This window comes from Phodopus roborovskii, unplaced genomic scaffold (genome assembly GCF_943737965.1).
Source record: "Phodopus roborovskii unplaced genomic scaffold, PHOROB, whole genome shotgun sequence".
NCBI lineage: Eukaryota > Metazoa > Chordata > Mammalia > Rodentia > Cricetidae > Phodopus > Phodopus roborovskii.
The window spans coordinates 18,627,841-18,637,616 of record NW_026125052.1 but is presented as its reverse complement, the minus strand read 5'-3'; the positions used below and the strand labels follow the sequence as shown (position 1 = coordinate 18,637,616).

General features: G+C 46.5%; 1 protein-coding gene across 1 annotated transcript; it reads right to left on the bottom strand.

Annotated features, from left to right (window-relative positions):
- Nucleotides 1-250: 250 nt before the first annotated feature.
- On the bottom strand, nucleotides 251-8,746 carry LOC127221014 (reprimo-like protein). The gene is made up of 2 exons (XM_051182922.1): nucleotides 8,705-8,746; nucleotides 251-640 (listed from the first exon to the last, which is right to left on the bottom strand). The coding sequence occupies exons 1-2, from the start codon at nucleotides 8,744-8,746 to the stop codon at nucleotides 251-253; spliced, it is 432 nt and encodes a 143-aa protein (XP_051038879.1).
- Between the last annotated feature and the right edge of the window lie 1,030 nt (nucleotides 8,747-9,776).

Here is a 9,776-nt window from a genome sequence, read left to right as displayed (position 1 = left end):
ATTATAGCTCCAGTCCTTTCTGTTTTATTTTTGAAACTATTTTTGAAACGGGGTCACCGAGTCTAGAGCTCACCAATTCAGCCAGAGGTTCTGGCCTGCAAGCTCCAGGGACCTTCCTGTCTCCCCCCTGGTCAGCACTAGAATTATATGGGCACTGCTTTTTCACACAGGTGCTGGGGATCCAATTCAAGTCCTTGTGCTTCTGTAGCAAGCACTTTTCAGTCTGAGCATCTTCCGGGCCTCTGAACCCTTACGTTTTGTGGGAACCCTGACAGGCAAAGGCATTCCTTATCAACGATGGCATCACAAATCCTTTGGATGGCCTGCGCTCCTGCATCAGAAAGTTGATCATGTTCTCGGACTTGATGAGCAGGTTGCAGCCCAGGAAGAAAACACCGAAGACCACGGTGAGCAACAGCACACAGAGTACTGCGATCTGAGCCACGTGCGACACCCACAGGCTGTGTTCGTCGGGCGCCAGCCCCGCGGGGACCCCATCGCTGGCGGTCAACGGTGCGCCCCCGGGGCAGCAGTCTAGCCACGTGCCCAGCCCGTAGCTGCGGTTCCCCAGGGCGGCCCGGGCATCACCTCCTGCCCCTTCCAAGCCGCTGTGATTCAGGAAGCTCGAGACACAGCAACTCTTATAAAAGAAAACACTTAATTGGGTCTGGCTTACAGTTCAGAGGTTTAGTCCATTATCATCATGGCAGGAAGCATGTCTATGTACAGGCAGACATGGTGCTGGAAAGGAAGAAAAACTAAGGCTGCAAAATGAAACACATCAGCAACTCTCACTGTTGTTCAGCTCTCACAGCAAGTCTTGGGGAAAGAAGTCCTTAGCCCTTGGAGACATGGAGAAAAGTTTGTGAAATCATGGCCAGCAGTGTGGCACAGACAATATATAGACCCACAAAGCTTAAACCAAGTCCACACTCTGTAGAACTTGATGTATGTGGATAGGCAGATGTGGTAGATCTATGTGGGTAGATAGATATGGTAGATCTGTGTGGATAGACAGACGTGGTAGATCTGTGTGGGTAGTCAGATGTGTATTTTGCTGTGAAGGAAAGATGGGAAGTCCAAGGTGTAGGGTGAAGCCTCAGGAACCCAGGAGCTGTTTGTCACCTGGGTTGCCATCATCCTCCACAGAGAATGAAGCAGGTGCCTCTGGGCCCAGCTGCCACCCACATGGGACTATTTTTACCCTGTACTTCAGCCACAGTCTGCATCTCTCAGATATGGAAGGGCCATGTGGACAATCTGGCCCCCAAGAGGAATTGCCAGGGGCCACCCAGATGCTGTAATGTCCTGTCCCTGCAGCTGTTTGAGTTAACCTTTAGTTCTCTGGCATGCGTGGGCTATCAGGGTTGCCAAGAAATGCTCCCCTCTCAGGCAGAGGTTAATAAAACCTCCCTTATGAATGCTGCTGGCTAGCTGAACTCTGGGGACTAAAATGTCCTTGTGAGCAGATATTAGAATCTACACTGTAAACAGGATACAGTGTTCTGTGCACATGTGAGTTACTGTAACAGAGGTAAGACCAAGTTCATTTGCATATCCACCTATACCTTCTCTCCCCCTTAAAAATGCAAATAGTTGACTATGGAAAGATGGTGCACTTCAGTGAAGCTGAGAGTCCTTGAGTGGAATGTACTCTGTGAAGCACCACAAGCAGCCCTCCTTGGTTCCTATTGACATGATTCATTATCTTAGTAAGTTCTTCCTGAAGAAGGAAAATTTGCCTTCTGCCCAGTTCCTGCCCAAATGCTCTAGTGTTTCCAGTTGGCAGACAGAAGAGAAGCCAATGACATTTTTACTGCATTGGGTACAGAAATAAACACTAGTTGCTCTGTTCACCCCTTGGTCACATGATGATGCTACTAGGGTGCCAGCACTATTCTGCTCTGGCAAGTGGGTAGAGGGAGGTCCTCAGACTGTATGAGCCACCATGGCTTTACATAAGTGGGTGGGAGAAAGGCCTGGGAGGAGGCTCCTATAGCTATGGAGAGGGGCAGTGGCCATATAAGCAGTGTGCAATGGAGAGCAGAGACATTTGTCATAGGACTCACTCTCTGCCACCTATCTGATTTAGGCTTGATTGTTTGACTGAAACAAGGTCTTGCTACAGTGTACTGGCTGATCTGTAACTCAAGATTCCCCTGCCTCAGCTTCCTGGGTGCAGAATAACAGGTGAAACCCTATGACCACTTGGTTCATGTTCTAGAGAATATTAGAGTTGGAGAAATCTAGAATATGTTTCTTCTGGGCTCCTGGTTGGCTGTGTGATTTTAGACAAGTCAACCCTCCTCTCTAGGGTTTTGATTGGTTCAGCCATTAATCAAGGAAGCTGGGGAGACAGCTTAGCAAAGTGCTTGCTTTGCAGCATGAGAACCTGAGTTTGATCCTTAGAAACCATGTTTTTAAAAAGGTGGGGACATATTGACACAAACTTGCACAAACCAGAACTTGGGAGGCAGAGACAGAAGGATTCCTGAGACTCACTGAATAGCCTAGTCTATTTTCTGGGTTCCCACAAGTGAAGGACCCTATCTTAAAAAAGTTGGGGGTGAATAGTGCCTGGGGAACAACCCCTGAGGTTGATCCCTGACCCCCACATGCACTTGCATACACACACACACACACACACACACACAGAGAGAGAGAGAGAGAGAGAGAGAGAGAGAGAGAGAGAGAGAGAGAGAGAGTCTTCACTAAAACTTTCCTTACAAAAACAGATTAGTGGACCAGGCAAGCTGCTGTCTGCTTTCCTGTGTTCTGGGTATGGGGAAGCATGAACCCCAAGGCCTTTGTCTGGTCGGTTCCCAAAGTGCCTAAGCTTCATGACCCCATCTGTAGTGAGGAAAATGGTCATTATCTGTAGGCCTTAAACTGTCCTCTCCGGAGCAGTGCTTCTGTAAAGCCTGCCACACAAGAGACACGGACCCAAACAGGTTTCTTTGCTGCAAGATTTCTCTTGGCCATGACATTGTGGTAAGCTTTTGGAGCTCCCTATGGGGTGTTTGGGATGTAGCATTTGGGATCCCCACCCCTTTGTCAACTGATACTTGGTGCTACAAAGTATCACCTAGAACACTTTGGGCAATACTCTGAGGCCTCTCTTAAGCCTCAGTTTCTTTGTGCAGAACATAGATGATGCTTCAAAAGTTAAATAAGGCCGTGCCTGGAAACAGGCCTGGCACAGCACCTGGCACAGAGTAAATGCTCAATAAATGCTGGTAGCTATTATCTGTAACGAGGTCCTTCCTTTCCAGCGCTGACATTCTGTACTTCCAACTGCAGCATGTAATTAAACTGCAAAGCATCTGGCTTCCCGAAGCAGAAAGAACAAGCCTGGAGGAAGGAAAAGCAAGCGGGAGAAGGCTCCTTCTGGGCTGCCCATTTGTGCATCAGCCTCCCCACCAGCCAGTACAACAGGGAATGGAGCAAGATGCCAGCCTTAATGACAGGGCTTGAGGAGCCTGCAGTTCCCTGTTAGCGTGGACCCTTGGGGGATATTTGCCAGCGCAGACAGCTGGAGGGAAAATCAGGGCTGCTTTATGGCTGCTGAAGTTTGAATAGGGCTGGAATGTCCCCCAAGGGTCCATGTGTTGACGACTTTGTTCCTGGTGTGGTGGCACTGGAGACAGTGAAACCTCAAAGGGGTGGGGCCCCTAGATTAGGCATGGTGGCTCATGCCTGTAATACCAGCATGAGGAGGGGTGGGCTAGCAGGCTCAGGCAGGTGAACTCCTATATGTTCCAGTAAAGCCTGGGCTACAGAGTGAGGCTTTGTCTCACTAAAACAAAAGGAAGGGCTTTGGGACCTAGCTCAGCTGGTAGAGAGCACTTGCATAAGCCCTGGGCTTGACCTCCAGCATGGAATAAACCAAGCACGGTGCTGCAAGCCTGTGATTCCAGATCTGGGGAAACAGAGGAAGATGGATCAGAAGTTTAAGGGCATCCTTTCTCTGCGACCTGTGAAATTTGAGACTCACTTGGGATATATGGTACTCTATCTCAAAACAGTAAGAAGGGATGCCACCTCTGGGAAATCATTGTGTGCAGGACAAGGAGCCACAAGGAGCCCAGTCCAGAGGGGAGGATAGAGAAGCTTGGTAAGGACAAGCTGGAAAAAAAAATGATAGGTAGGGGCAGACAATGCATGTTGGGCACCCAGAGGAGAGGCCAATGCCACAGGCTAATGGAATACAGGAAGGGAAGCTTCAGTTGGTTCCCCATGTGGCTTAGAGATGTCAACTCTGGTTTAAGTATGGGAAACAATTCCTGGGCTTTATGAGCACATCCAAGGGCTCAGCACTGAGTCTCCAAGGTAGCGGGATGGTGATCAGATGCTGGCACAAGGAGGACCAGGCATGTAGTGTCTCTCATCATTTGTATCAGGACCTGTGAAGACAGGAAGTGATTTTACATTCAATAGTTCAGGGAAAGTGTTTGAATTCTGAACATCAAATGAGTTTTGGGGGCATAAGTATGAGGGCTAGCTCTGGCTAAGCGTGTACTTGGTCTTGTTAAGAAAGCATGGTCTGGAGAAAATGGGTGACACTTGCTTTGTCTGCCTACAACAACACCCACTGTCTTGAGGAATTCCTTTTCTCCACTCCAGCCAGTCACAGTGGAGGTATGCCAATGATGCATTTTTTTTTTCTCTTCCAGAAACAAAGGGTCCACGATAGTGCCTGGGCTAATCCTAGGCCCTCTTCCACTTGAGCTGTCCAGGCACAGGGATCCACTCATCTGTGACCTGTGATTGACTATTAGGTAACCACAGATGAACCAGGAATTCACATTTTTCACAAACTAGCCATATGACTTCTTCTGGCCAATGAGGCAACTGAAAAGCTAAAGAAGGGGCAGGTTTGAGAAATGCTTGTTTCTGGGACTGGTTGTCTTGGTACACTCACTTCATGATCTTAGCTACTGTAGTTAAGATTTCTAAGACCTTCCAGGTCCTTTGCATGCAGTGCCCATGGGGGCCAGAAGTGGACAACGGACCCTTTGGAACTGGAGTTACTGTTGGCTGTTAGTGGCCATGTGGGTGCTGAGAAGTGAACCTGGGTCCTCTGGAAGAGCGGCCAGTGCTCTTAATTGCTGAGCCATCTCTCTAGCTCTTGGCTAGATGAATTTTATGTTTCATTTGAAAAATGATCCTGCTTCTGAAAATAACTTAAAACCACCATTACGAGAAAATGATTGCTTCATACTAAAAGGGTTAGTTTCAAAGGAAACACACAACACATTATTTATACAATAGATCAGTGGCGAGCTGATGGGCCACGTCCAGCCACCACCTATTTTTGCAAAGGAAGTTTACTGCAGCACAGACTCATTCACGGATGCATTATCTATGGCTGCTTTTGTGCCATGGTGACAAAGTCTAAGTTCTCACAGAGACCTTACAGTCTGCAAGGGCTTAAATAATACTACATAAGTCTTTATTTAAAAACTGGTTTTTAAAAAGGGAACTGGGTTGGAGAGATGGCCTAGCTGTTAAGAGCATGTATTGCTCGGAGTAACCTTGAACACTCACCATACTGATGTCGGTAAAGGAAGACACTGTATGCTTGTGATAGTTACCTGTAATTGCTAATATAACCTAGAATCATCTGGGAAGGGAGTCTCAACAAGAGATTGTCTGCTTTGGATTGCCCCCGTGGGCATGTCTGTTGGGGGTTGTCTTAACCAAGTCAACTTATATAGGAAGAGCCTGCTCAGTGTGGGCAGTGCTATTCCTTAGGCAAGAGCTCCTTAATTGTTTAAGAGTGGAGAAACCAAGCTGATAAGAAGAGGGAAAGCAGGCAGCATTCATGATTCGCTAGGATATGATGTGACCGGCTGTCTCAATCTCTTCATGGTGACTCCCTGATAGCAATGGGCTGTAAACTGGAATTGCAAGCTGAAACAAATCCTTTTTCTCCTAAGTTATTTGTTGTCAGGGTATTTTTAACCCCAGTAACAGAAACAAACTAGGAAAATACCTTTGGGGAGACAACTAGACTCAACAAAAGTTTAAAGCTTCATCTGATTAGGCATCTAGACTCAACTATCAATGAACAGAAAGTGAGAACATATTAAGCCGCCTCACAGGTCTGCAACATGTGATGCGGCTACTTCAAATAGCAAACGGTAGAGCTGGACATTGGGGCTCAACAGTAAGCCCATCGGCACTTGGGAGGCAGAGGCAGAAAGAGAACCAGGAGGTCTGGGGCTATCCTGGGTTACAGAGGGAATTCTTGCCTCAAAAAAGATACAAAGATAAAGACAATTCATGTGAGTGCCCTTGAGCAGCAGCTTAGCCCACATGTTCATGTCAAACCCGGTTTGGCTGTAGGCTGCCTCCTAGCAGCTCTGAGACTTTGTGAATGATGCTGAGCTTCTCTGAAGCTCATTCTTAGGAGTGCTCTGAAGATAAACGGATTCCCCCTGGCGGTGTTGAGCATTGCATTCCTGCTGGCAGGACTCACTTGGGGTCAATGTCTGTTCTCCTCAGAAGGCTCCTCTGCTTCGTCCCATGGACACCCCACCATCACTTCACCTGTCTGCATTAACTCTGCTCTTTCCTTTCTCCTTTAGTGAGTCATTCATTCCAGTGTCACACTGTTTACCATGTGCTAACCAGGCTAGCTAAGCCTGTGATACTGCCCTAACTATCCCCATAAATCACTCGGCTTCCTAATCATGGGGCTGCAGGCAAAGTGAATGGGAGATTTCTCTAAAGATACCCTGAGAAACACAACTCTCTGATGCCATCTCTACAAACCAAAAATTGTGACTACCTTTGCTCAAGTCAGGGCCCTTTTTCACCAAGATCTGGGGATGCAGGGAGGTCTGCTGGTGCTGATGGACCATCAAGGTAGAATCAGAACCAGAGCCCAAAGCTGTACAAAGAATAAAGGGAATGGTAGCAGCCAACTGGGGGAGGCTAGGGCATCTAAGGGAAGGCACTCCTGGAAACATAAACTCTGAAACCTTGGACATGGGCTGCTTCTGTCCTCTAGTGGCTGCTGGCTAGCATCGCAAGTATGAGCTTTGAGATGGTGGGCATTGTTTCCCGACTTCTAAATTACGCTGTGTTTCTCAGTCATGCCTGACCCATAATTCCCTTTCCACAAAGTGCATTTTGTCTAATGACATAATTTATATTTTTTCAGAGCCCATTTGAAGTATTGCCATTCTATAACAGGTAGGTCTTCTTTGTGAGCACACAACAGAAACACAACTCAAATTTGTTTATGGAAGAAGGGATACTACTGAGTCCCAGGCAGCAGAAGGAAGGTATATGTGGGTCCCTGGAGTGTTGCCTCTGGAACCGGATCCTGGCCGAGACTTCACATACTTTTCACAAAGGCTTAAAACCTCACAGGGGCTGTGTCCACAAAAATTCAAAATGCAGTCTCTGGGTCCTGTGCAAAGCTCCCTAGCTCTGCAGAGTTCCAATTCAGAATACAAACATGGACGCACACCCTTGTATCCCAGGGACAGGGACCTGTGACTGGTAGCTCTTCCTAAGAAGCCAACATGGTCCTGTTCCCAGAAAGGAAGGCAGGTAGCAGGGTTTTGCCTGTTGGTCTGCCTTACATGGGACACCTTGCCTTCCAGATCCACCTGCCATTTCTACCCAAAGCTTGGACAGTTTGCACAGTTCAAATCAGCATATTTACAGGAGCGATGACGTCACAGAACCAGGGTTCCAGAAGGCTGGGGTGACCAAGAACGCGTGCCTTCTTGAGAGGAAGGAGAACCACTAGCCAGATGGGGCTGGAGAGTGCTTGGTGAGGAAGAGGAGGCTCCTGCCACAAACCACCTTGTCCTATAGATCCACCCAGAAGGCCCTGGACTGCCTGGAAGTGAGGGCCAGAGAGGTAGGTAGGCTTGGAATCTGGATAGAGCCATATGTCTCCTGAGGGGTTTAGGGCCAAGGAAGACCTTTCAGCAACCCAAGCTCTGGGAAACCTATCTCTGAGGGACACTCTGAGTCAGAATGGGGAGGACTGCATGACATATCTGTCAGTTAAACAGTGATTTGATATTTACCTGAAATCCTAATTCAACAGGGCCATTTGTTCTATTTGCAACAGTGGAGTGGGGCAGTAAGAACAGCCAGAGAATGTCCTGAGTGCACGCTGTGTGGCAAAGACAGGCAGAACAAGAGACTAGGAGACAGGTGAGGCCACCAGAGAAGCCATCTTGTCCCTGCACATGCTGAAGGGGAGGTGGGGGGATCCTGGCCTTTGCCCTCAGTATCACACACCTGGTTTAAAGAGAAAGACATGCATCCCTATGACTGTGCTCTCATGGAAAGAATACTTTGAAGAAGAGAACCCAGTTATTTTACAGATACTCCTTTATTTCTTCATGATTAGACTCAGGCTTCCCATCCTTGGCCAGAACACCTCCTAAGAGTTATGTATCTGGAGGTACAGAGAGTCCCTTTGTCCCTCACTGACAATGCTAATTTTGGTTGCAAGGTCAAAACACTGTCTGGGTTTTGCTAAGCAATATGAGGAGGACCAAGTAAGGTTTTTCCTCCCGCCGCTGGTCTTGTCCCGCCGCCACGCCAGCCCCAAATAACACACAGAGACTCTGTATTTGATATAATGCTGTTGGCCAGTTACTTGTTTCTTATCGGCTAGCTCTGTCTTAAGTATTAACCCATTTCTATTAATCTCCACATGGTCTTATCTTACCGGGGAGTGGACCCAGACTTCTGCTCTCTCCAGACTCTCCATCTTGACTCCTCACTTGACTTCCTCTTTCCTCCTTGTCTCCTAGTCCCACCTATCTTGCTTTCCTATTGGCCAACAGTGCTTTATTCATTAACGAGTATGAGAAACATATTTACAGAATGACATCTCCCATCATCTCCTCTTTTCTGTCTAAATAAAAAGGGTTTTAACCTTAATATAGCAAAATATATCAAACAGTTATCAAATAAGAATCACAGTTAACAATATTTAGTCCATTAACATTTAGTAATATTTAAGAAAATATTCCATCATCTATCTTTGTGAGTCTAAAGTCCTATATGTAATTTATCTTTAAGCTTAACTAAGGAAAACTATAACCATAACTATCTGCCTTCAACTCCTTCAAAGACCACAGAAAAATATATATAAGCTCTAGAAATGACAGAGACAACTCACTGCCTGGTCAGTCACTCGAAGTTCTTCTGTAATCTTCCATCTTCAGCCCATAGACCATAGTGTGTCTGGCAGACTCTTCAGCAAAGCAGGAAACTTTAAACTGTCTGCTTATATGGGCAGTTTGTCAGTCACTTTTTTCTGTGTCCTGCATACTGTCTGGCAGACTCTTCCATGAAGCAGGAACTCTGTAGCAATGTCCATCTTGTATCAGCAGTCACTTTTCTGTGGGTCCTGCATATCCAGTTTATACAGTATAAAGTCAAACAGTCTAGACAAAAGCAGTATCTTGTCCAAATGGCTAGTCTTGCCATACTGGAAGCAAACTCCATATGTGTTTCTTCGATGCCCATCTTCCTTTCTGACATAGGTGGTGTTGCCAGGAGCATTAGTGTCTCACTGTCAAGAAAAACCCTAAAGCATTTTAAATGCCATTTTATGTAAGTCTTTGAAAGGTTTGAAGAATTCCTATCCATCTCAAATACTTCTCTATATATCTAGAAAACATAACACTATAAATTTTGACTATTATAGGTAATTATCTATAATCTGTACTAAATTATATACATTACACTTCTAAATGAGCGATATAAACACAATACCTAAACAAGAGAAATAT

What these genes read in the sequence shown, in the direction of transcription:
- LOC127221014 (XM_051182922.1), bottom strand. Translation starts at nt 8,746, where the DNA reads ATGGAGAGTCTGGAGAGAGCAGAAGTCTGGGTCCACTCCCCG. An exon ending in AAGTCTGGGTCCACTCCCCG is followed by an intron (nt 641 to 8,704) that starts GTAAGATAAGAC and finishes TTCTTTTATAAG; the next exon opens with AGTTGCTGTGTCTCGAGCTT.